Below are 26,830 nucleotides of genomic sequence, written 5' to 3' on the forward strand. Positions count from 1 at the left end.
ATGGAATGGATGGTTGGTTAGACAGTGAAGCGCTGTTCCAACTTCCCACCCATAGATAACATTTTCCAAAGAGTTAAAGAGTGGTGGTGGTGGTGGTGGTGGTGTACAGGGCTTGCTTTGGTGGGGAGAGGAAAGTCTCGTAAAAATGCCTCAAATGCACCGCTGTCTTGGCCAAGTTCTCCTCGCAGTAGCTGGTTTGGTCGAGAAGCTGGATGGGGTTATCTTTTTGAGTGTTTCATATCAAACTATCGACTCGCGCTTCGACTGCCTGCCTGCCTGCCTGCCTTGAAATTGGCATTCTCTTCCAGGTTATTATACCCCGGTTGCTCATTCCAAGAGGCTTATCGCTGTCTCGTGTAACTGTGAATAAGATCGTTCGTTGCTTGGCATATTGTATGGACAGCATATTTGGTGGGTGGGAGTCGCCTTCTGATGGCTTCAGGACACGCTTCAAGTGTACATTACATAAGGTCCGCCTCAACACCATTTAATGCTTATTTACTGGAAAGGACGAATAGAGCATGTTTTACATGCTTGAAGTAGCGGCCTTTTATGTTCCAAGGTGAGCCATGCTCTGCATGGGATCTTCTTGCTATAATCATAATTACTGGCCACCATTATGTTGCTGACATTATAGACATTCTAATCACATGTTGTCATGGCAGTGGTGTGTATCGTACATAATACAGTAGGCTCTAGGGGCGGGCTGATGGTTGCCCTGGAATTCGGGTTATGAAACCAAATGCTCAACCAACACCTCCACTTCGAGCACCAAAACACTCACATAACCATGTCGTGCATAAACGACTGTGCGCTTATGACCCTCAATTAATATTGGGCCCGATCCCACCGGCGTAGGAGTTTCTTTGTCCAGTCAATCGAGCAAAGTCCGACTTCAGTTTTACTCCTAGAAATCCGGTCTCCCCAAAGATGATGATGAGAAGGATGAGTAGGCTTAACCTATCTTGACACGATCTAAAATGAGAGAACTCAGGCAGATTGGCTATTTGATCCCCGTTAGGTGTAAAAAGAGGGAGAGAGAGAGAGAGAGAGAGAGAAAAGGCAGAGAGGGGCACACCGCCATCAAATCGATCACCCAAGACTTGGGAGGTAGTACACAGTACGTACTCGTACTAAGCACTTGTACGAACTCAGAAACTTGGAGCCGATGATTAGCCCATCCACAACGCGTGGAGAGAGAAACTCTTCTGACAGGGCCGTTCAAGATCATCATCTCTCGCTGGAATTTCATTTTCCGAGATGACATTTTCAGATTGCCAGATCTGGCGCTCTCCCTTCAAATAGATTGATTTAATCCGAAGAAGAAACTTGCGAAGCGAACATCAAAACGAATCCGCTTGGGCGACACTCGCGCCAATGAAGATTCACTTGTCTCTGCCCTTAGGCCTTTCACACTTTCAAGTGCGCAATTATGAGACGAATAGAAACAAATCAGCATTGCTGCTTATGATTCCATTGGCCTTGAGCACGATCAGAACCAGTTAGGAATTGGTCGATCGAGTCATTAGAATACCTCATGGAAATGGCAAAAAAACACGGATTGTTTGTTACATTCAATCGGAGCGAGCAAGACTGAGAGCATTTCATTGACCCGGAAGGAGCTCGTTGAATGACCGTCAGACTTTTTGGTCCTGGTCAATTGGGAACAGACCAAAAGAGCGCCTATTAGCGCGAGTTATTCAAAGTACGTGTGTGAGTCAGATGAAAGGAATGGCAAATGGCATTAATCTAATGATTGGTTCTCACTTGTAACTCGGGGCTGACCTTTGGCTGACGCAGAACACGAATGAATTGACAACTGAGCTGAGATCTTACATACGGATTGGCAGTGGTGTCTTCAAACTGATCTAATACATATCCAATTTCAAAGGGACTCCTCGAATGGTCTTACCTTTAAATAAACGAGATCAATGTCAAAATTCGATTGGTCGTAAAGCATTGGGACAGCATCCATCACATGTATATACATACAAACAAACAACGTTATCGACAGAAATGACTCTATAATGCAAGGGTTCAATGGCTGCACGAACAAAGATGGACAGTTCTTCAGTCATTTGCTTCCAAATGCTCCAACTTCTGGTGGCCAATAAAATAAGCCCTTCTGGGGGCTCTTTTTCCTCATTCTTAGTACTTCCCACTGGATTGGCGATTCCCCCTTTTCCCCAAGCAACTGCTGAAGTACTGTACGGACGTTCATTCGTTCAATACAGTAAAAAAGGAAGATACATATTCATACAAGGGCGCTGGCTTGTGCCACAGGATGGCCGTTTTTGCGTGTTTTTCTTTATTCCCATGACGAAAAGAAGCAACCTTGACCCGAGCTCTGTTTGTTCTCAGATTCGCAGTTGAATATTCCCACGTTAAACCTTGGCCAAACTGTTACAATCAATGAGATCATCTCATTCATGAGAGTGCGTGTGTGTCGATAGAGAAGTATCCATGAGATCTGTTGGTTTGGTCTGGACATACCCCTGAAGGTTCATAAAAACATCATCGCCTTATGCAAATTCGACCCTCCCACGGTTGAACAGATTCGTTTTTTTTCTTTTTGGAGCAAAGAGCGAAAAAAAAAATTGGACGGGGGGGAAAGTTTTTCAATTAATCCTCATAGTTTGTGAATGACAACAATAGATTATGAACTCCGGACGGGTTGCGGTTTCCCTTTGGAATCCGCCCGGGATTCCATTCCACTTCCTATTGTTTTTTGCCAAAGAAAAAACCAATATCAGCCAAACCAGAACTATGATGAAGTATTTTCCTTCATTCAACCAGGAGGCCTTTTCAATGGCGTGCATGCGTACGCGGGAATGAAGGAAATGTCAAGGATATGTGGAGCTCCCGAATAGAGTGGTGGTCGTCGTATGCTAATTCTGGCCAAATCTTGGCCTCACATCAAATGACATTTGATGCTATCGTCCTCGTCAGATTCAACAAGCAAGCCAATCCCGTCACGTTGAGAGGGTCTTTGACACCATTAGCTTCCGTATCCGGCGTTTTTCATGTTCACGGGTTACACTTAAAACACTAGGGGAATTGAACGAGGAGGAATTAACTTGCTCTGATCGAATCACCTTTTCACTATTACACATGGCAGATCTCGAATTGACCAAATCGATCAGTTTTCTGCCTGGTCGTGTCGAAATGGCACTGAGCACGACCATCGATCTTTGGTAGAAAGTGGAATGGTTTGGATTCGAATTTCAAGTCATTAGAGATAAATTAGTGAGCAATCAATATCGTTTTGAGTCGAGGGGGTTCTTTGAGGAGGCTTCTGAAGCTTTTTCCTTCTCGATTGGTCGGCCAGGCCCAGCAACCAATTGGGCTCTGCCGACCAACTATGTATTCGGCCATTGGGCCATCCAATTGAGGCTTCAAACTTTCAGTTCAACCCATCCTAGCCCCAACAAATAAAGAAGAAGATGAAAGGGAAAAGGCCTCAAGATGAGTGGCAATTTCAGAAATGGAGGCCAATTAAGAAAAGAATTTCAAGTTTCATCTTGATGACGGACCGACGTCAACCATTTAGCGCTGTGGAGAGCGTACTGGGAGCCAGATTGAAATGATTCTCAGGATGCGAAATCGACGGCCCCATTAGCCGCTTGAAGCAGCCACCTCGGCCTCAGCCCCCGTTTGATCCCCTCTTGGCAAGAGGATTATGTTCAAGCTCCACTGTTATTTTATGCCCGAGGAGTTGTCAAGGGTAAGTGAAAGGTCCTACAATGGGTGTGAGCGGCTCAAAATTGACGAGATCAATCATGAGTTCCCACCACACAACGGATGCCTCCATCAGCTACTACTACTTCTACTACTACTAGTCTAGTTTTGCTCGTATGTCTACCGAGTATCGGTTGGGGTTACGAGTGACGAGCAAGAAACTCAGAGGGGATGGATGAACAGACGGATGGATTCTCGTAGATCGAGCAAAGGATGTTCAAAAGAGGCCTCTGAAGCCAGCCCAGACTTTAGTTGGCGAAATGATGATGGATCGGGGCTTTGGAGGATCAAGGACTGTCATGGATGCGAGGGATTAAGAGCAACAGCGTACTAAAGAAACTTTGCTTGTGTGTGGGTGTTGTCACCATAGTTAGGCCTTGCCGATTCACGCACGTTCGTACTTAAAGGTTGCATTCCGACTGCACCAGCTAAGCTGATACCTTGAGGTGTTGGTTGCCCTTTACCGAGTCCCAGACAATCTCCACCTCAGGTCTATTTGCAATTAACTGAAAGCATGGGGAGTACACATGTACCTGTAGGTATACATACTACATCTTCGAATACCAATGAAAACCCGCGTGGAATTCACGCACCTTGACTAGAGGGTACGTACCAGTCTCTCACATGACCAAGAATGGATGAGTTTGAAAGAGAAGCATTCGACGTAGTTCTCAATTCTGTGAAATAGATCCTCTTCAAGAGATAAGATTACTATTGTTCTTCCCAGTGGCTGTCAAGAGAGGGTTCCCATTCAGCTTATTCAAAGACTATTACCTGTATTACTACCTGTACTATTACCAGTGCTACTATTACAACAACAACAACAACAACAACAACAACAACAACAACAACAACAACAACAGCTACTACTTCACCTGAATCCCAAGCATGCCAATAGGAACGTCCTCCAATCCCATGGACTTCATGAACAATCTGCTCTGGCTATTGCAGAATTGCGTCATTTCACGGTCATTTCTGGGACTATTTCCACGCTTGCGCTCTGAGATATTAGTTGTCATGATACTTGGGAACGGTAGGAGCGGAATCTTGTTGTCCGCTCACAGATGCGTTCATTGCCAACTTGGGGGATGGTAATGGCTAGTTTGTGTACCATTAACGAGTCATTCGCATTTTAATGCTAACTGCAATTGCTTCGACTGTTCGCACCTCTGATGATTTCCATTGAAGATTAGGCCTGATTTAGGGGCTTCTAATGTGCAGGCCTATTTTCAAGTCTCTTGATCGAGATTATCTATGAGCTTGAAAATGATTCAATTTGCCTTGAGAGTAAGTAAGTAGACAAGAAACTTTTGTCTCATAATCGTGTACGGCCCAGTGGCAACCCTGAACATGCATTTTGTTCAGAGCACCATCGTTTTGCAGAGCTTTTAGAGGGTTTTTAGATTGTTGCTTCATGGATATTTCATGCAAATTTCTTGCACAACGACAACGATGTGATTGGCTGAACCCAAGGGTTGCAAAATTAATCTCGGCCGCGGAAGGGATATTGGAGGGAAAAGTTCTTCCCAGCAACGGCCAACGAAGCCAGATGCAAATTTTCCTTGAAGCCAAACTGATCGTCTGAGTATTGGGAAATCTATTCAAAAAGTCCATGTTAAGAGACTGAGTCGAGACAAGGTGAACACGAGGGATCCTTGTTTGCCCCACACACAGTACATTGCGTTCTCGATACATCTCAACCATTTTTTTGGCCACGCGTTGCTGGCGGTTCTATCGGAGATTGGTACATAAATGAAATATGAGGTTTCTCAAGATTTGTCCGACAGGCTTACCAATACGCATGAAACTTTAGCATATTTTGCCAATCCGTGACCGCGGTGGTTAGCAAGGTGTGTAGGTAGTGAGATTACAAAACGACTTGTCTTGGATCAAATTTACTATTCTCTCCTTCTTCCTATGACCTTGGGCATTTTGCTGTCTTTCCGACGATTGCAACTATCGAACGTCTGCATAAAAAGATTAACATGCCATTCAATTGAAATGGATATATACGCTTCAATTTGCAGCACATTCTGGCTGGCAAAATTGAGTCTGGAAATATGGCCATTGGCGCAACCACCAAATCAGTGTGATTTCACTTGGAAAAGATCGCCTAAACTCGGAAAAGACCCCTTGTTTTTGGTCATTTCTTGTACTGTGCAGTGTACTGAAACGGAACCACACGCAAGACAACTCCTCCGCTTTACTGGCACAATATCCAGAGACTACTCCACTAATGGACTCGTTGTCATGATTAACTCATCTCGTTTTTGTCTCTTTTCTCTATATTTATCAGACGCAGAAAAAGCATGGCGTGGAATGGAGATAAATGCTTGTCAGCAAATTCCCAAACACCGCAGTTCTAAAGGGCGAGCCATGGGCATCTGTCAACGAAGTGCTGTTGTTCCAAACTTGAGAAGTCCAAGCAAGCAAGCGAGCAAGCAAGTATGGTCCAAGTTTTAAAGAAGGATGAACGGACCTCCGGTCAGTCAGTCAACCAGTCAGTCAGTCCCCGTCCCTAAAGAGAGATAGGGCTTGAGAGAGAGAGGAAGAGGGAAAGAAAGAAAGAGGCCGCCAACTATCATCATAAGTGTCCAAAGAAGGAAATAGGACAAAGACATCCGGACAGCAATTTACGTTTTAAACGGAAGACAAAGAGATGGGAAGGCGAGAACGGTACAAGCAGGGCCGTCATCCCCCGACGTCGCACGTCAGATGGAGGTGGTCATTTGTGACTGGAGCCAACCAAGATCAATGCACCATCTATGCAGTCCTTGGTCGGTGGAAACTCGTTCCGGACAGCCCCTTTGGAGCTGAAAGGAGAAAGAAGAAGGTCTTTCCATCGAGGAACATAATTAGGTTCGACTTCAACCGTCCTCTAGAGTAGGGAAGAGCTAGAAAGAAAAATCTTCGTTTCCATTTCCTGAGTGTAGACGAGAAATGAAATGTTTGAATACCGTCTGTCTTGTCTTGGCTCTGACTTCCAATCTTCAGACGAACCGAAGTGAAAAGGAATCCATAAAAGACCCCCGAATTCGAAGGACCAAAAAAGCTTGGTCTCTCTGAATAATTCACTTGAAGATGAGATAGTGAGTTCCATTAACCTGGTATAACCTGGTGTCTGGTGAGAAAGAGAAAGAGAAAGAGAGAGAGAGAGAGAAGGGGACAGGAATAGGTAGACAGGGTGGAAGGAAGGCGACTCCCACTGGACTTGACTCCTGAGTCGTGACATTTCTTCTTTGCTTCTGGCTTTTATGGCATTGCATAAGAAAGAGAAAAAGAGAGACGATGAAGAGCGATCCCATTGAATACGCTCTCTCCTCTTCTGGCGGTGTCACACTGAATTGCTTGAGAAAAGTTGGAAATAGCAAAAACGTCCATTTTCCATCCATGCTCGACCCACAAACTGGGAACTTCTAGTAACTCCCGTCGTCATGGAGAGGACTTGCAAAGATCCTGTCCGTGACAAGAAACGACCATTAATGCCTGGGGCGATGATCAGTGAATCAGTGATTGTACTCGCCTCAAGAAGAAGACCTCCCTCCAGTAGGCAGCCCGGTTGGCCTCGTATTTCCTCGTAGAGATGAACTTGACTGACGCAGAGATGGTGGATAAGTGAAATCCGAAGAGAGGAACTCTATTTGTATTCCTAAGAGAGAGAGTCTTGAGACCCTGACTTTCAGAGCGTCTTTTTCCATTCAGAAGTGTGGGAACACGAGTTTCGTTTTAAGCTTGGGCTGTTCCAACTGTTCATGTACAGTGTGTGTGTGTGGGGATGTGTTTGTAAGGGGCCAAGGACCTGGGCACAAGGAACCGAGTTGAAGATACTACTAGCACCGTTGGAATTAGAATTGCTCCCAGGTTGAGTTTGAAAAAAATCGTAATCCTCCACAGCCCGGCTAGTCTTCTCCCGGGATTTGGTCCATGTCCCAGACTTATTAAGTTGGGCCACCATGTTCCACTAACCCTTGACCACCAGGATGGACTAGGTAGTTGGAGAAAACAAGCTCTTTGCATGTTTAGGACGTTTTAGTTTTCATCGGCCAGACCTTCGCTAGGAGAGATGGGCGTTGAGGGGAAGCCACGTGCTGTTGTAGCTAGCCTCTTGTGTGCTCTTCATGTGAACGACAGTAAGATGTGACTGTCAGCCTTTGTCTTGCTTTCACGGGATTGAGGGATTATGCCTGGTTGTCAAGAAGTAGGCAATGACCATGTCACAAGGACGGCAGAAGCTCTCCTACAATAACAACAACTACAACAGCAACAACAAAAGACCTCACCGCTAGACTGACAGCCAAACTTGTTTCAAAAGTGTTCATTGGTAGTGCAGCCCTCAGTAGGAACTTCCAGCACTTGCTCATAGTAGGTAGATGACTTTTAGATAGCTCGTTTGGCTATCCCTGGTCATATCGTTCTTGGCGGGTGAGTGAGATCGCTCTTGTTCGAATAATCCCTGTCTCCGGAGAGTGTCTACTATGTACTTCCTGAAGGTAAGCAAACAAGCAACCCAACATTGCCAACATGCCTGGTGGACGTATCAAGAAGAGGGCCTTGTCCAAGATCTCGCTCGCTCTTTGACTCAGAGATTGGTAGGCACGAAGGCACGGTCTTCTTCTGGGGTACGAAGAACACGAGACATGGGTAGAAAGAAATGCATACCATTAAGCATATGACCTCCCTCTCGTTGTCCTGCCGTCGAGATGTGAACCGAAAACAATGGTCCACCATCTCATAAAGAATCAATTCCATTCCTCTCCACCTTTCACATTCAATGAATCCAGGTCTGTTTCACATGTGGTTGCAGTCTGTTGGCCGGGGAGAATTGCTGGATTCGATCTTTTGTGTTATCCTCTAGAGGAAGATCAACCTCAGCTTCTCTTGTTCCCTCGACTGGAGATTCAATCAGCGGATTGGATCAGGGACCATTTCTCTTGCTTGCTCTTCTTGGTTGCCTTCTTCCCTAGCTGGCGTATTTTTCCCCTCCTTCGACGACCATTTCCTACTCTCAATCAATTTCCATTTCCTCCACGCGCACTGGTTTGAATATCTATTGCTCAACCAGCTGTTACCATTCCAAAGCATGTTTGCTTTCCCCGTACTAAGAGGACAGTTGCCATGTTTCATTAGGGTGGGACCAATCGGAGCAGGTCTATGTTATTTCTGTGTCGCCCGACGAAATCCGTTGCTCTAGAACTTGATCCAAGGGTCAAGGTTTTAAAGGGTCCAAGTTCCAATGGCTCCCTCGGTGATCGTCCTTCTCTCTCTTTCTCGCCCTTGATCCGATATCGAAGCAGTTTTCCAGGGCCTGGGGTCATAAATACCCTGATTACCGTGAGCATGAAAAACTCGGTCTGAAATGGGTGACGAGACAAGCAAGGCCTTTACCCAACAATCACCCTTTCACTAAAACAGGATGGTTCCAACCTAATGGAAGTGGGTAGCATTTCACTTTTTTACACTCCTTTTCGACACAAACTTTGGTAAACTTAATGGATGGACATTCGGAAGCGTCGGTTTTGTTGTTTGCTTTTTCATCCCAAACCAAGTTTATGTACAGTACATGCAGGGCTTGTGAGAGAGAGAGAGCAAGTGCTGAGGAGCATCTTTTTGTAGTGAGCCATCTTGCTTGCTTCCATCTATTTGACGACTTGTCTCTTGGACGCAACAATTCAGGAGCATTAGGAACCCGTTTGCTCACCTGAAATTTTCTTTTCTCTGTTCTTTTTCGAGTATTTTGCCATTCCAAGGTTCTATCTCCCTCTGGAATGTGCTCTTCTTCCGTTCTCCTTCAAAAGCCCAAACATGAGATTTCCCATATGCCCAAATTGTATTCTGTCTTGTCTCGCTTGGTCCCGAATGTCTCAGTGATGTTCCAGTGTTCCATAGGCATCTTTGATCATCGCGTCCAAGATGGGAGCGCGAGAGAACAATAATACATTACACAGGGGCGGCCAATATCCGATGGCACATCCAAATGTGTTTCCCTATTTTGGGAAAAATGTGTTTTCCTCATTACGATCCAGACCTTGGAGACTACCAGGCACAATAGAATGGTCAGCAATTCATTACCAAATCTATCGATCAGATCTGGCCAAAAGGAACTTGTCAGGGTGAATGCGAGAAACCACTAAAACTTGGATCAAAGGCTGTGCGTCCATTTATTTTGATGGGACAGAAAGAACTTTGTCATCGAAGAACAAAAAGAATATCTCCAAGCCAGAAAGAATAATCAAGTGGTTTTCCTCATACCTCGCCAATGTCCTCCATCCAGCTCCAAAGGATAATATAACCACAAAGCAGGGCCCAGAAGAAAGAATTTTTTATAAGGCCGGCAAAAAAGGCCAGGGAAGATAGCGGTTCCCGTGATGTCTTGGAGGTAGGAAAGTGAAGTAATTCTCGAGCAGCCTTTCAAGACACGTGATTGCACTCCCTACTGGGTTTCTTCCCAAGGGATCGTCCCACAGTCATCAATGGATCACTTAATCTTGGACAAAAGAGAGAATCTTCCTCCCTAACAATATCTAACAAATGATTTTCCTGCCTACTGGATCCTCCACTACTTCTACCTAAATGATCTACGATATCTGCCATTAATCATGCTCAAAAGGAACTGGTACGGGTCGTTTTCAACAATATTTCTCATCTCCGCCGAGAACTTGTTCCAATCGTCCTTTTGGGACATGAAAAGAAACGAGCTTGCCTCCTTAGTTTTTACGCACACTACAAGGAACTAGAGTGCTTTTGTTCCATTCCAGCCCCGTCACCAGAGTATAAAATGACACCACTCGACGCAAAATCCCCCAAAATGGCAGCTTCTTCATCTTTGAGTCCACTAATCCGTGTTGTCGAGCTAGCAAGAGAGGAGGGGGGGGAGCAGAAGAAAGTGTAAGAATACAGAAGCTTTTGATATATATGACAAGTCATAAGTGTAGACATGACTTGCCAAAATGGGCGTTTCGAGATGACAACCACTAAATGATCCAATCTAGAACAAATAAGGGTTGGAACTTCAAATGACCTTGTTCGATAAAATTAACTTACCAAATCAAAAAGCAACAACCTCGAGTTGGGTCAAAAGTTTCAAGGGTTTCCAAGCTATTGACTAGCCTATGTCTATGTATTGTGATCAAAGTGAAAGACACAAATCTCATGGAAGTGTCTTTACCCTTAGACATGGCATATGTTTGGAAATGTTTTCGTCATCAAAATCTGAATGAGCTTGGGGAGTCCTTTCTCTCTTGTTCCTTCTTACAACTCTAGATCCCAAAGAGCTCTTGGCACCTAGGAAAAGGTTCTTCCTTTTTCCACTCCTCTTTTTCCCTTTCTTTCTTCCTCTCCTTCTCCAGTGGTTCCTCCTCTGTTCCTTGTTCCTCTTATTTCGGCGAGAGTTCTTCGCTCTTGTTCATCGAAGAAAGAATGATGAGCCGTGGCCACACCTTTTTTTCATTTCGGGCCATCTTGACGAGAAAGAAAACACTCGAAATGTTGTTGTTCTTGAATCCAAAGGTAGAAGTAGCGACAACAAGAGAACTTGCCATCTTTCATGTCAAAGTCGTCTGAAGCAGATATGGCATACCTAGGAACAACCTCAAGATTCTTGAGATCTGTACTAAATGGATAGAAGCTTTGAAGTTGAAAAGTGAAGGTGCTTGTCGCAGTGAAAACCATCTTTGAACGACACGTTTAACGAATTCAACGAAAAGCAGTCTCATTTTTTTGCTTTTTTTTTATCTTAGCAAGGAGTGTAATCCAGCGTCTGGGGAATTGATGACACCCATTATTTTGCCGACCCGTTAAGTTCGTCCGCAGGAAAGGTGGCTGGTGAATCATTTAAATCCAAATGTTCAGCCATTACTCCTAACCTTGAACGTTGGATGGGTAAAGTTTCGTCTGACTTTACTCTTCCCTCACATTGGAGATCCACCCAGAAGTGACCGTCCCTACATACGCATTATAGAAGGAGAAAAAGAAGAAGGAGAAAAAGAAGAAGAAGAAGAACGACTTTGGTCATATTTTTTGCTCGACAAAGCAATTTCCAATTTCAGATCCCTTCGTGCTCGTGGATGCTATTATTATTACATAACATGGCATCATCTGGGGACCCAATGGCGAACAGAAGAAAACATCGATCAAGAAAGTCGATATTTTATTGTTCACTGACAAGGGCTTTTGTTTCGATCGCTCCTCACTACCACATGTNGGAAACCACTCCTTTCTCTCGAATTTATTTCCTTATTTTCCTCCTCAAGGCCCTGTCACCCCTTTGGAGAGGAGATCAGATAGAAATAGATAAAACTTTTGAAGAGCGTATCTAAATAATGGAATTCCTTTCAGTCTCCATCCGTTCCAAAGTTGGTCCTTCAAATGCGTTTGGCTTTTGATCACGCTTCATCAATGAATGAACCATTCGCAAAGCACACAGGACTGACTCTCAGCGCTGTTCAAATATAAATGTAGTGTGCGTATAACCGTGAGTTAGACTGAGGTCAATATCATGTACACGCACATGTTTACCTACGAAGACATCGTAAAAGCGGAAGTGTGTGACTGAGCGACTAACTGACTGGCTCACTGGCTGACTTGTCGTCAAATTATTCCCCTTCGTTCCATTTGAGTTCAATTAATAGCATGCCAAGCTGGATGGCAAAGTCATTCACCGTCTCATTGTTGTTCATCTATCTATCTGTATAAAGGGTCTGATTATCATGAAAAAAACGACCATCTCAAAAGGGATTGTCATTTTACAGGACACTGGAGTCGCTGACTTACTGTACAGAACAATAAATCCACACTGGCATTGATCATAAAGCACCGCAGCGAGCACTTAAACTGAAGTAAAGACGCTTAGTTGGTTTGTGTGTTGTTTCACGGTTGTTTCGCTAGGGGCCAAACTTTATAATGTACCGTTCAATAAAGGTTTGTTTTCCCATGAAAAGCTTGACACATCGTCAGGTAATTGCATGGATCCCTCTGGACCAGAGCACGTGTCGCCTTAATGCAATGTAAGTTGACTGAACTTTTTTCCCTGCCTGTTTGACCTAAGCTCTTAGTTCTGTTTTACCCGTAGAAAATTGGTGGTTTCAATAAATAATGATTTCCTGTCCAATTCACGCGTGTTTATCATAATCCCATCATGAGAGATATGTTTAATCCATAGCGACTACGTCACAAGGACCCACAAAAACAAAAACCGCATTTCTTCGTACGAGGAAGCCATATCATCTTGGTAGATAGGTTTGGTGCGAAAATTCGCCATAGTCAATATCTGTCACTTGTCCTTGAATCCAGTTTTTTTCCTTATTATCCATCTCCGATTATTGCTATTATGGAAGTTGCAATAACTCGCATTCGTCGACTGTCTACCACCACCAGATTCCATCAAGGAAGAAGAACAAGACATTTCTTGGATGCACTTCCCATTTACAACTTCTTGCAGGTACTCCATAATGGTACATAATGGACACTACTGTACAGTACTTCTTCATCCAATGCAAACATGGATGAAGACACTCAATGGCATCCAGCCAAGTGAGGAGGAGGGAGACCTGTCACAAATTCAGTTATCCATGAATTGAAAACACCTTGACATCGCATCATCAGAACATACAACTCTTTCCACATTTGAGCCAGATGTCGTTGAAATGAAATCCAGCCTGGCAATCGTTCTAAGCAACTCGGATCCTGTTTCACGTGTTCCCTTTCCTCCCAAGATCACACCATTTATCAAGGAAATTGATATCTTGAAAGCCCTTCACTGCCATGGTAAAACTACCATGAAGTGGCGTCGCATATCGAGACATGTATCCTACATGTACTATACCTGCCGTACATGTAGGGAACGGACGGCAAAGATACTCTGGACGGATTGTCGTACTAAAGACTACCAAGAGGATGGAGGGGAATGAAGTATGAGTTCTGCTGCCGCCTGTCCTCTTTAGAGGCTTGTAGGCTTTGTTTCGAGTTCCACGCCACAAAGAAAATAGAAATGCCTCTCGCACGATAAAATTTGAAAGGTTTTCCCGCCATAAATCACGAGCGCAAAATATTTTTACTAAACCACCCAGAACTGGTGAAGGGCCACTAAAAAAAGGGTCTCACAACCCTACTTACGCGACCACCGCCATTAAAACCACATTATGTATACCAAGGCCCAAACGAAATGTCACTAGAATTAAGCCCTCGAAACGGGATCCAAGTTCGCTTTGAACCGCGTTTGAGAAAAACCGAGTCAAATTAGCAGCCGCGGGTAGATTCCGGCTTGGGCATTACTCAAAACTAATTCGTCAATTGGGCGCAAACGTAACGACTTATTGCGGAAAACTTTTTCGGGGTTCATCCCAGAGTTTCAAGACTTCACACTGGGGGTCATATCCCTCTTTTGCGTGATGTCCATTGTCGGAAAAGGAAAGACAGAGCTTTTGTTCAAGTGCAGAAGCACTGTTCGTAAAGAGTACAGTACTCGTACTTGAAGCGCCTCGAATAAGTTGCCCACGCCGTTGCAATGGTAATTGAAAAACTGACAATCATCACCGCCATTGTCGTCATCGCTATTCATGAAGTTGATCATAATTTGAATTCCAACCAACCATTGGGCTCCTGGTTTGGCTTGAAGGAGCTATATTTATGGTCGAATTAATCATTAATGTGGATTGTTCCATAAAATGTCATCCAAGGCACACGATCAACCACATTCTGTGTGAAAAACCGCTAGAGTCACGAACGAACAGCACCGTCACAACATAAAGCACTATCGAACTGAGCGTTAGCAACCACGCGTAAGATGGTCAACCAATTAATGCAAGGGAAGCTTTTCCCCAAAGGGCAATAGCACATTAGTCATCCGTTGTACAGACTTCGAATGCTTATGAAAAAATGAAGCCTTGCCTCATATCTTTCTATTCGTACACATCCTCAAACAACCTCCCCTAAAGCGGGTGGAGCCGCTCGGGCGATGATTAATACCGTATCGATTTATGGTCGACCATTGACTAAGGAGGGCCTTCCGATTCCAAGTGGCACTTTTCAAAGTTCAGAAAGACCTTCGAAAATATCAAGGGCTTTTTGTTCATGTGCTTGTTGTTCTGTAGATCCTGTTCCATGCCTTGCTGGGTCCAAGGAGGGGGGGGGGGCTTTCGAGGCGAGACTAGTGAGGCTATTGTTCTCAACAAGTTCACAAATGGTTAATAAGCACTCCTGGACTTTTGTGAGTTGAACGAGCACCGGCTCAGAATAAAAGTTTGCACAAATTGTTGTTGGCGAGTGAACGGACAGCAGTAGCGGGAGCTTCTGCGCCTTCTTCTTGTGATGAGTTTGAAAACTTCAAACTCGTCAAGTTCTCAACGAGGCCTGCCATTTCCACCAGTTGAGAGCGATCAAGTATTGGGACCTGCATCTCACGCTTACTGTCTTTGTTTGGATCGACCAGAGACCTAAGTGCTCAACATTTGGTTTGAACTATTGATGGGACCATCTTTCTTGCGACAACAGATCGCAAATTAATATTGCCGAGTTTGAGAGCTGTTTCGTTTTTTTCATGTCAGGTCATTTCACTCAGCAATTTCTGACCTAAAATCCCAAACAGTGATCCAGCAATGCAGTATTGTTTGGCAATCTGCGGGCACAAGTAGGCAGATTGATCATATCAGTACTTCGAAAGCTCGAATGTCATACTAATTCTACGACATTGACCGAATCGACCCAGACCATGGTTGGCCCATGAAAACCAGCTAGACAAACCCAAAAGTGTAACACTACCGTTAGCGGTCCACTCAAACAAAAACAGTAAGCGTGAGTTATCTTCGAGTCCCAATATATGTAAGGTGCATTTTATTTGATTTCGCATTAACAAGCGATTAGAGGTGAGAATAGATATTCATATTAACATATCGTAAGGTCAAGTAAATCAGGAAAAACATAGTAGCTTGGCCAAGTGCTATAGGATCGTCCTGGCCCTTGTGCCATTGGGAAATAGGTGCGAACGAAACTACTTTCACACTTTGGCACACAGGCCTCAATTGGTTTGCTTATTTATGGCTGTTCTCACACCTAAACCCGAATAGGGGGCCCCAAATCCGGGCCGCTTCAGCACAAGTTCCACAGTCCACCCTTGGGAGCCTTTCGGTATTACAAAGTTGGACTCCGAGTCATTTTCTGTCTTTGGGTCGATTGGAAAAAGAGCCCCGATGGGAAAGATTCCAGGAGACAGCCAAAGTGGGTAATAATTCACGAAGAATTGGAGAGAGCGGTAAATTTCTTCGCCCAACGAGATAGGTACAAATCCACACTTGGTAGACAGGGGTACAACAAAAGAAGAACGAGAAACACAAGACGAGTTAAGAGTTGAGGCTGAGTGGTCCATCTGGCCGTGGAACAGGTTCATTTTCGGAACAAAGCCATAAAATGTAAGCAATCTCACTCCACTCGACTACCACTTGAAATCCCTCACAAATGGAGGACTGTCCATAAACTAGCTTGCTTATACCCGGGTTCGTATAAAGAGAGCTGTATCTTATAACGCTAACCTCCATTGATCAAGGGAAAAGACGTGGTTAAAGAACCGGTTCCAAGGGGATGCGTGGAACGGACAATTTCTCCGAGGAGAGTTCTTGAGAATGAAAATCCGTGCTTAGTCAATCTCCAATTTAATGAGGTCGAGAGCATGGAGGTCTCTAAGCTCCTCGCCCACAGCAATATTTGTGGAGGACGCACCTACCTATCTCAAAACTGATCTCGGTCTCAAATGAATATGGCACGAAAGTGCGACGGGTCCATTTTTCATGTTTATTCTCCGAATCATTGCCATTCCAATGACAAATGTTTCGGAACTCCAAAAGCCAGTGACTAACAATGGTTATGTAGTTGGTTGGTTGGTTGAATTCACATTGATTTTTTTTTTGCGAGAGCTCCCTCGACCCGGGAAGCCCCCCCTTAGAGAGTAGAACTTGCGGTGCTCTCCAATCAAGATGTCACAAGCGAATGAAGAATGATGGCTCCTTTGGAGAAAGAAAAGGTTGCGAAACTCGATTTCAAGACCAACAAAGCCGGTTCCAAGCCCCCTTAATGAAACGAAAAGCTTATATTACGCTCGCTTTGTTTACCCCGGGCAGCTCCTTTTCACTCAAGAATTCAGCGACCTTTTCGTTGCTCTTTGTTGCGAAGCCCTCGTTTGGTTTTCGTGCAAAATGTTGAAATTGCAACCAACCGACCGCACCATGATTTAATAAATGTCCTGAGAACTGACGACCGTCGACCGAAAGATTCCGATCTGTTTTCAATTCCAATTCACAACCAAGATTGCTTAGTAGGAAGATGATAGAAATGAGAGTCAGAAATTGGCCTTTGATGATAAGACTGTTTGGATAGCTCTTCGTGGTTTCCAAAGGCCGAGAACCACGAACCGAGACTCCCATCTAAAACGGAACGAGCTTAGAGAGTTCGGTCCCTTGGAAACCTTCCCCGAAGAGCACGTTGTTTGCATTGACAATATTCAAGAAAAGGGCACACAACAGCCAACTTCAATATTGGACGTCCCAAAGTTGGGAACAACAGGGGCAAATTTCCATGAAATTGCTCTGGGTCATCAAGGCATTTACTTCCATAACACGGAAAAAGCAGGGTGAAAGGGAGAGGGTACAAGCAATAAATGAATGACTATTGGTCGGACCTCCACTAGGACTTGCTTCTTGGATTTTGGGGCCTCTTGATGAGTCATTTCCTTGAGCGCAAATGTTCAACTCTTGCCCAGGATTTGACAACGATCAGAAAACAATGGCGAAACGCTCACAATTGCAATTTCATCATATCATGCAGCTATTGAAAAAAAAAACCGAAAAATTCGACTGTCAGAGCAAAACCTGCTTGCAAACTTGATAGGCCTTCAAATTGGAACGTTTCTGGAACTGTTACTGAATTGAAACGGATCTGAATCAGAGCGGAAAAAAAATCAAATTTCTGGTGGGGAACGGTGGGAGGTGCACTTCCTTCAGGTTCTGACAATACTAGTTGTAAGAATTGTGCCCTTCAGAATGGATGCACTCTTCATTCTCAAAGACCTTTCGTACTTTCTTTCCCCCTCGAGAAAACTCTTCAAGCATAACAAGCCAGGAAGACTATGAAAGTGAAAGCTTCCTGTCACAAAATGGGGTTTCTCTGTGAAACGATTCGTATTTGAAAACGCATTGTAGATATAAATTCCCGACCCAAATCGTTTCAAGATCCCAACTCAATTGTGGTCCGCCGGTTGACCCAAAACAAGCACTTTTTCCAAAGCCACGGGTTCCACTGTTTGATGTGTTCCCCCCGGCTTAGGGCTCGAAATCTTTGAGTAAGAAATCCCCTCCAGCTCCCATTTGCTCTTGGGTTCTGTTTGGGTGGACGTGGGTGTTGGAGCGGGGAATGAAAGTTCTTCTGATTGCATTGCTTGTTCGCCCCTTGACGCCCAACTTTTTTGAGGTGATGGACAGGATCGCAGAAGGGAAAGTAGTATTGCAACCGTGCAACGCAACGAGCACAACATTCCCGAGGACGCTACCATAAATCCCCGTTAAGAGGGAATCTCTTTCGACGTGAATAAGCAAATTGGTTTTGACTGCCAACAAGTTCGGCGCTCATCGTCCCATATTCGAAACACGGCCGTCGAAATGGTTGCTTGTGGAATGCCAAATCGAGTTTTCGGGACCGACCAGGTGAACGAGTGGTCGATCCCTCTGGTTCACAACCAGTTTCACTTGCTTGCTTCCAACCTTGAGGCCAATCCAAACTGAGAGGCCGGGTCCTTTACTCTAGTGTAAGGTCATTTCCCCCGTTCACCCAAGTGTTTTTTGCTCACGCGGACATGGTCGGCGGACTTGTGGTCATTTCGCTGGGCCGAGTTTGAGGAATTGGCTCCAAGGACCCACTTTCGGCACATGAGCAGTCTGGCGCAGGGTCAGAATTGGAATAACTTTATGGACTCTGAATACTCGTTTATCTACCCGACCTTCTTCAAGGGCATGGGTAGGAGGGGACTACAAGATATGGGAAAACAAGCCTTCAAGACCTCTCCCTGAACCTTTCCTCTGTCTCCTGGGAAATGAAGATGCCACATCTTAGAATCACCAGGGTAGTCGTGACATGAAATTTGCAATCTTTTCAAAGGGTTTGTTCGGTACGGCTCCTGTAATGCCTTTTGAACGTGGCCTTTGAGCCCATATTCACTATTGGAAAAAGGAAGAAAAGGCCAAAAAGCTCAAGAGAGCTCGACTCCCACTGACTCATGATTGCTGTTAGGCTTTTGAATTTGGAGAAAAGAAGGCGTCCCAAAATTGACATTTTCCGCTTTCGACGGATGTCTCGAACCAGCTAGCTAACTAACTATTGCTGAATTCCTACTCATGCTCAAACGATCTTCTCCTCCTGGAGAAGATATGATGGCCATTTGTAAGGGGATGAAAGACCTGACTTTAGAGCTTGGCGAGCTCAAAGAAGTGCGGCTAAGACGAAAAATCCTCTTTCGAAAGGTCCATTTGGCACAGAAATGAGAACATTAGAGAAAGTGATTGTTCGTGCTACTTTCAGTGGCCTCTCTAATGTCACGTTCTGCATATCCTCCCTTGATCGATGTTAACATTCACGAGGGCACTTAATGCCAACTTGAACTTCTGGCTTTTTGACCGACTCAAGGTACAAAAGAATCGTTGCTCTATTTGCTGTCTCTCACTTGGAACATGTTGATGGGAAAAGAACGGAATGTTGTACAAAAGGATCGGGCTTGGACCCGTTGATCCAACGTTTCAAAGCTTCGATAGTCAAATCGTAAGGGAAAAAAACGGTCAAAAAGCGACCTTGATCGTGATGACAAGGAATGATCCTTGGTTTCTCTTTCGTTCCCCTTTTTGTCCCCAACTCTCAAAGGCCAGCATATACGAGCACATACATGTACTCAATGTTAAGTCATAGCCCTTTCTCACAAGTGTAGACTTACTCTTGATTCGAGATCCTTGATTGATTATTTGCCCTCTAGGCAATTCAAGGACTTGATTTCTTGATGGAAGGCATTCAATCTCGCACGAGAAACCAAGTATGGCGTGTTCATAAAATATAGTAGATCCATCCGAGGTTGAGCAACTTGGCAGGCTCATTCATCCTTCCGTCCCTCTTGAAGCACACTAAACTCTAAGGCCTTAGGGCTATTTGCCGACGAGATGTGTTATGGGCCTTCCCCACTTCTTGCCACTACACCCGAAAAAGAACACATGGTACCCCTCCGACTCTCCACTTCACTGGAGACCGAAGGGTTCACGAAAGGGCTTTGCCTTGGCTCTTGATGGAGTAAGAAAAGTTTGAAACGGCTCCCGTTTTCCATCTGAAGTCTTGAGATTGAGGACCATTAAATTGGGAATTAACCAAATGACCCGTGTTCTTAGGCCCCCCTTTTCTGATTGCCTTATTCCGAAACAACTCGATTAGGGCCTGTCTTGGTGGCATGGTCTCTCTAATGTCGAAAAAAATCAGCGATAGATTGTTCATTAAGGTCAGGCGGCCTTGTTTGTTCCATTCGTCTGGAACGAAGAGGCCTGGGAGTAAACGAAAAAGGAAACCCTTTTATCTTGAGTAGTCAAGTGAGTTGTGGTCTAGTACAACAACAGACGCACAAGTTGCCTTGACTGTCTCTCTATCTCTCTGTGAAGTTACGAGGTAGAACTTTGTACTTCTCCGAACTGTTGTCAGAGATACAGTGGAAAGAGAGAGTCGATCCATGGAGTTGGCTCCATTGAGCATCCTACTTGGAGGGACCCTTTGTTTGTTTCTCCGCCTTATCGAAGAGTTAATGTCCTACTTGCGAGTGACAAAGGCCTTTATTGATTTCGCTCCACTGCCAAAAACATCTATCACCTTAACTGTGACCCATATCTTTGAAATGACTCTGAACGCCCAATCCTCGACCACGGAAACGGGAGTGAGATAAAGCGATGTCTATCGGCATTTTATTAAGTTAATGGGCTTTTCCCTCGAACGATAGTGGTCACGCACACTTACAGCGAGCTCCGCAGTTCTAAGGGAAGGGTAGTGGGATGTGGATGGCCTCAATCCAACATTGGATGACAAATAGTCGTCCATTTGGAATTGGCAAAGGGAGGAACAAGAGATAATGCTTCCTCATTAACGAGCTCGAGACATCAATCAGCTATCCCTTATTGTAGAAATCCGAAAGATCCAAGTAGGGTTTGCATTCTTGTTACCACTTTCAGCGAGAGTGGTCGTTGTTTTTTTTGTCAAGAACTCTGGCGTTTCATATTAATAAGGATTATCTCGGAGGGAACAGAAGCTGAGTCTGCTTGGATTTTCGTGGTCACAATTTAACGAACAGTAGAGATGTATGTGTGAGAGAAACTGCTGGTTGGCCAAGGACACGCTTTGTCGTGGACCCATTTTTCGGCCTCTGTTGAGGAAAACATCAAGTATGTTCGAGGCTCAAAATATAACAGACAAATTCTCCACGAATGTGACCATTGGAAAACATTCGTATTGGTTCGCTACTTTCTGTCTTGCTCTGTCTCTGTCTCATTCTTAGGGGCCATAGACGGATGGTAGGGCCCTCCCTGGGGAACTGTCATCGTCACAAACTGGTTTCCTTAGTCAGAATATCTGACAAACAAGGGCCCTCACATTTCCACCATCGTCGGCCAAAGTATGTTTTTGAATTGGGCTACCAAGTGCTACCAAGGCAATGTGGATCATAATTCATGAGCGAGGACACCAGGGAACCAAAGAGGGCACTTCTCAAGTGCAGATCGTTACTGTCCTCAATCTGAGTCGCATCATGCGTTTCATCATTACGCAGTATCATGTTCTCTCCTCTCTTCTGACTTTGTGTGCACCTCGGGAACAAGATCTTCTTCGAGTATCATTAGGATTATGGATCAGGAAGCATGCTCCATGGAACCAGGAAGAGATGATCAATTTGCAAGAGGCCATGTCGTTAATTACTAGGCACTAGGAGCTGGACCCAAATGGGAATCAACGTTTTCTAATTTCTAGTCAGCCAATGGGGGATTCGTTTGGGAGCAGTTCAGGCCAAGAGGCTTAAATCACACGCGAACTATTCAGTTTCAATTGAAGCGCGAGAAGCATGAAAAATTGAGAGATCCTCTTCCTCTGCCGACCTTAGGACCACAGAGTCTTTCAAGGTCCGTGACTCGTTGTTCCAATCCGTAATTCAATACTCCAGCCGAAAAAGGGCACAGGAATACAATCATCTTGGCTAGGCATCCTCCATCTCCTTCTTCTTCTCCGCCTCATCATCATCATGGCACAGAGCTCTGTGTAATCTGATAATCTTCCAGAGGATTAATCTAATCTTGAATACGTGGAACCCAAAATTCTCCGGCTGTTTACCGCTATTTTCCATTTCTAGAGTGAACAATCCACTAGTGATCCAGTTGGGGTCTTGATTCAATTCTTTCGTTTCTCCTCCACTCTCTCCAACGCCCCAAAACGTTCTCGAATATACCCAGTACGAACAGAGAACTGTTTGTTGCTTTTGTTTTCCGGGGTGTATCATCATAGGGAATTTTGAAGCTCATTCGGAACACTTGGGGTCCGAGGAGCAGGGTGCAATTGGTGAAGAATTCAGCAAGAGGGTGAGTCGGAACACCATGGATCGAGGAGAGATGGAACACAAAAGTGCTCCTCATTGCCTACGTAGATGTCTAGGAGGGACGCAGGCAGATCTTTGGAATTCCTGGAGCGAAATTGATATATATTCTGGGGTCGGTTCGGCAGCAGGGTTGGCCCTTACTTGTGTACCCACACGTTTGCTATTGTATGGCCGTATGACTCTTGAGATGAGGTACTTGGAATTGGAAGTGAAAGGGGAACACAGCTCAAGCTCCTTCCATTCGCTGTGCTTCTTTCTTTCATCTTTGGCTACATTTAGGGGTGGAACGAAGCATTGGGGAAGAATCGAAAGAAGATGAGTAAGGAGAAGGGCGATTTCCCTCGCCTTGCTGTTCGCCTACCGCGGATATTTGGAAGTGGTGGAGAGAAAACGAGGTCATTTACATTTTGTTTGTTTATGCACTTGTAAAGGCGAAAATGTGTGCCGAATCTGCATGAACCCGTCAAAAACAAAAGGCAAACATTTAGTACTTGAAGAAGAAACTGAACCGACTATCTTGGGCTTCACGAAGAATATCAAATAGCTCGGTTTGCTTCACTTGTTTCCATCAGTGATGGTGAATCAGTGATTTGCTGCGAGTGGTTTGGCCACTGAGCCATCCCTTTTGTCTGTATTGTACATTAACCACCGAGGAGGGTTGAGATAAATCTTTTAGAGGGGGGGGGGGGTAAAATGAAGGAGAACGAGAAGAAGCAAGAAGAAGAGGACGACAAAGGCTAGTGGAAACTTGGAGTATCGATCCATCCACGAGAAGGTGGGTGCGTCATGCTATTGTCTCAGCGGCTCAATGGTTGGACGATAACGCTCGCCCTTGTTGAAGTCGATTTCCCCATGGGAGTGTGTGTGGTGGGCAAGTGGTACTCGTACGGAAACTACTACCACCACAACCAACCCCGACGAATGAACGTATGTTGTATGTGTACTAGTACATACCCAGTTTCCAGAATGAAATGGTTGAAGAAAGGAAAGGACAACAGTTGAGTCATCGCTTTTTGGGCTCACGGAAAGCCGTCAATGACACAAGTTACGCTCCTCCGCACTTGGTCGTCAAAAATGAACAACTGTTTCTCCCGAGGGAGTGTGGGAGCCTTCGGTCCAAATTCACGTACACGTTTTAGGCAAATATCAATGGACCTGCTCAATATTTCGAGCCTTATGCTCCCAAAGGTCTGATTCTGAACGTGTCTTACCTTCCAAAGTCCTGAGCGGTGATGGGGAGGACGGTTTGCCTCCAACCTCGCAAACGAGGCGAGGCCGTTTGTGCCGGTTGAACAGTGCGCATGGCAATAGGATGATGACCACGCCCAATTCGTCCTCCAGGGAGGGTGGAATAGGGCGGGGGAGGAAGAATATGGGAGTGCAAGAAATCGGGAACACCCTCTAGTGGGACAGACCCATCCAGCGGCACCAATCCCGAGTAAAGAGCTTGCAAATAGGGATCACCCCCGTAGGCACTGTTTCGTTGCTGGTGGCGACGAGCTCGACGTTCTCGTCTTTCACGTCGTCTCTGCTCTTTGCTTGAGGTTATGGCTCGATGAGAGTCACTGGAATAGTTTCGATGGTCCGTGGTGGAACTGGCACTAATGATGTGATTAGAATTGACCTCGTTGGTATTTTGTTGCTGGGCGTTATTTCGGTTTTGATTCTGAACACTTCTGGTCATATTGTTCGTCGGCGATCCTCTGGAGACGTCGTTCTCGTGTTGGTGATGGTGGTGATGGGGGATACCGTTCCAATTGGGCGAAGAAATCATTCGCGGGGATGAAGATCCCACGGACACCACCCCATTGTTCAAAGTCGTGATTCTCGTGACGGAATTGTGCGTGACACGACTTCTGTGATCAGCATCGGAGATAATGAAAGCCACTCGGGGTGGTGGAAATGCCGACTGATATGAAAACGGTGGATGATGATGATGATGATGACCCAGGAAGCTGTCTGACGCACATTCACACTTCAGCACTTGCACTTCACCTTGATGGTTGGACTCGTCTTCACTCTCGGGTAGACCGTGGCCAATGGGTATCTTGATCCCACTGATGAAGGCCTTTCGTTGTTGCTGGGGCTGGGGCTGGGGATGATGAAGATAATGATGATGATGATCATTGACTATGGATGGCACTCTTACCACGACTGGGTGTACGACACCCGTTCTCTCCTCTTTGGCAACACCAACTGAAGATTGACTGTCGTTGTTGCCATTGAACTCGTCCGATGATGATGTTGTTGCCGGCTCTTCACTCTCGTCAGCGAGGTTCTGAGGCTTGGACGACTTTTCCTCGGACGTGAGCTCGTGGACGGGAGTTTCCGTCGCCTTTTTCCCTTGATCTTCTTCCATGGTGCTCTCCATCCAGCAGCTTTAGTACGAGATGTTGCTGTCAGCTTACTTAGTCTCTCTGTTCTGTTCCGACAACGAGCATGTAGTCCACGTAGTTCTTACTACTACAGTATGTATTAGGCCGAACGTCGGCCGGCTTTCTCACTCACTGGGAAGCACGCCTAACGTCAATAAAGAACACTTTGTGGACATATAAAAACTGTGGAAATGTGGCAGGGCGTTTTTGAGAGCCCGACACAAAACAACAACACCCTTATTCAATTCTCACATCATGAAATGTCATACGATCCAATGGCGAGAAGCAATAGTGAATACAACCACAATGACACTCGGGCCAGTCCTGGTCGTGATTGCCTCTTGCTCACAGTTAGGATAATGATGTTTTCAATGGAATTTCGGCGGATTCTTGGGCAAATCAAGTTCAGGCCTGGTCTCCTCACTCGCTTTCAGCGAGTCGCTATTCACGACAAGTTCATATCTCTTTGTTAGCGGATAATCCAATGAGAGGTGCCCAAGCACTACCATCTATCTCATACTTGTGCGTCCGTTTCGGTCGGTGAGACCGGAATCTCTAACAGATCAGGAGGATCTTTCATTCGAAGATCAAGCTTGAAACGGCGGAGACAAAAGTTGCTCACATTGTTCAACTATTTCGAGCTGGGTGCACGTACGAGTGGGTCTTGCAACTGCTAGTCTATTGTCCTTTTTCGGTTGGATTGAGCGAGCTAAGTACAAGTAAGCACGAATGGGTGGATGGATAGTGTGGGATGGATGGACGAACGGACGAAGGGACGAACGGAGATCAGGATGTTGGTAGCCATGCAAAGCGGGTATTAGGCCTCTGGCTATTTTCGACATTGAACTCAAAACGCATTCCCTAACTGGATTTGTGAGACGGCGAATGCCACAACGGGGGTTGGTGGAACCCGGACAGCTGCTTGCTCGCCAGCAGCGTGTGCGGTTACATTGAGCATTGACTAGGAAAACAACATGCGCTTGGGCAGAGGATTGGCACCAAAACCCCTTGCTCGGAATTAGAGCGATCGTTGAGGAAGAAGATCAGTGGCGGATATTCACTGAGCGAACCACGATGATAAACGTGACGACGACTATAATGATCCTGGTTAGCTTGTGGAGCATGATATTTCGACGAAATTTCACTTTGATGACATGCTTGGACTCGATTGGTCTCCTAATCTGGCGAAGAGGCCAGTGAGTAAGCATCTGCAATCGTTTACCAGGACGAGCAACACCAGGAGCCAATTTGTTGCTATAACGGTCCGGACTTCGTTCGAATGGCTAGACAACTTTCGCACCGCACTTCCGTTCCAAGAGGATTTTCTTTTTCCTTTGGCCCATGTGATGTCAAAGATGATAATGATGATGATGATTGCAAAGATGTTGTTGCGAACCCTCGTTAGCAGAGTCAGGTTACAAATGTGTCTCCAGTATTGCGGGTCTTCTTCTCGTGTTGACTCAAGTCCAACCGGTCGATTTGGATATGAGGAGGTAGGGAGACTTTCGGTGTTCTCACACCAAGTTCATCCGACGAGAATAACCTGAAACGACAGAGGAAGAAGAATGAGGTGATTGAGGAGTTAGCCCCACAAAGATTGACTTCCCTGCCAAACGGCAACGACGACTACCAATGAACGGGTCGGACAGCGATGAGTATGATGGATCTGAAGTTTGATCTGTCTTGCTCTCATGTCTTTTCCTTTCTTTTCCATTCATAATGTGTGGCGTTTGCCTCTGCCTTTTGTTCCCATCCCATCCTACGTATATCTTGTTCCTTTGGGGTAATATCTCTTTGACTAAATACCCCACTACGATCCAATGAAGCTACTGTGCCGTACATACTCAGTGCAGTGGACCAGTGGGATCCAACGACGTGGCTTTATGTAATGTTGTTGGCGATGAGGAATTTTCGAGCCCACAAAATATGGACAAAGTTGCTCCCATTTAAATGGTAATTTTGGGTGCCATACAAAACTGAAGGTCCAGAATAGAAAACATCCCGGAATGAGATCATTTGGATATGAATGAGGCCAGGAAAGAAGCAAAGAACCCGGCAACGAGAAAAAAAAGAAGGAGCC

At 45.2% G+C, this 26,830-nt stretch overlaps 1 protein-coding gene across 2 annotated transcripts in view; it reads right to left on the reverse strand.

The window, feature by feature from the left end:
* The window catches only part of LOC131879454 (uncharacterized), a 64,083-nt gene extending 38,322 nt beyond the window's left edge, over positions 1-25,761 (reverse strand). Inside the window, exons 1-2 of one of the 2 annotated variants that reach the window (XM_059225794.1) lie at positions 24,525-25,761; positions 23,587-24,467 (exon numbers count right to left, since the gene is read on the reverse strand). In XM_059225794.1, the coding sequence (XP_059081777.1) occupies positions 23,587-24,467; positions 24,525-24,746 (1,103 nt within the window). In that variant the 5' untranslated portion in view covers positions 24,747-25,761. Of the gene's footprint in view, positions 1-23,586 lie in introns of both variants that reach the window. The other variant, XM_059225786.1, reaches the window with a different exon arrangement.
* Positions 25,762-26,830: the final 1,069 nt, after the last annotated feature.

This window comes from Tigriopus californicus, chromosome 1, assembly GCF_007210705.1.
Source record: "Tigriopus californicus strain San Diego chromosome 1, Tcal_SD_v2.1, whole genome shotgun sequence".
In the NCBI taxonomy this organism is placed as follows: Eukaryota; Metazoa; Arthropoda; class Copepoda; order Harpacticoida; family Harpacticidae; genus Tigriopus; species Tigriopus californicus.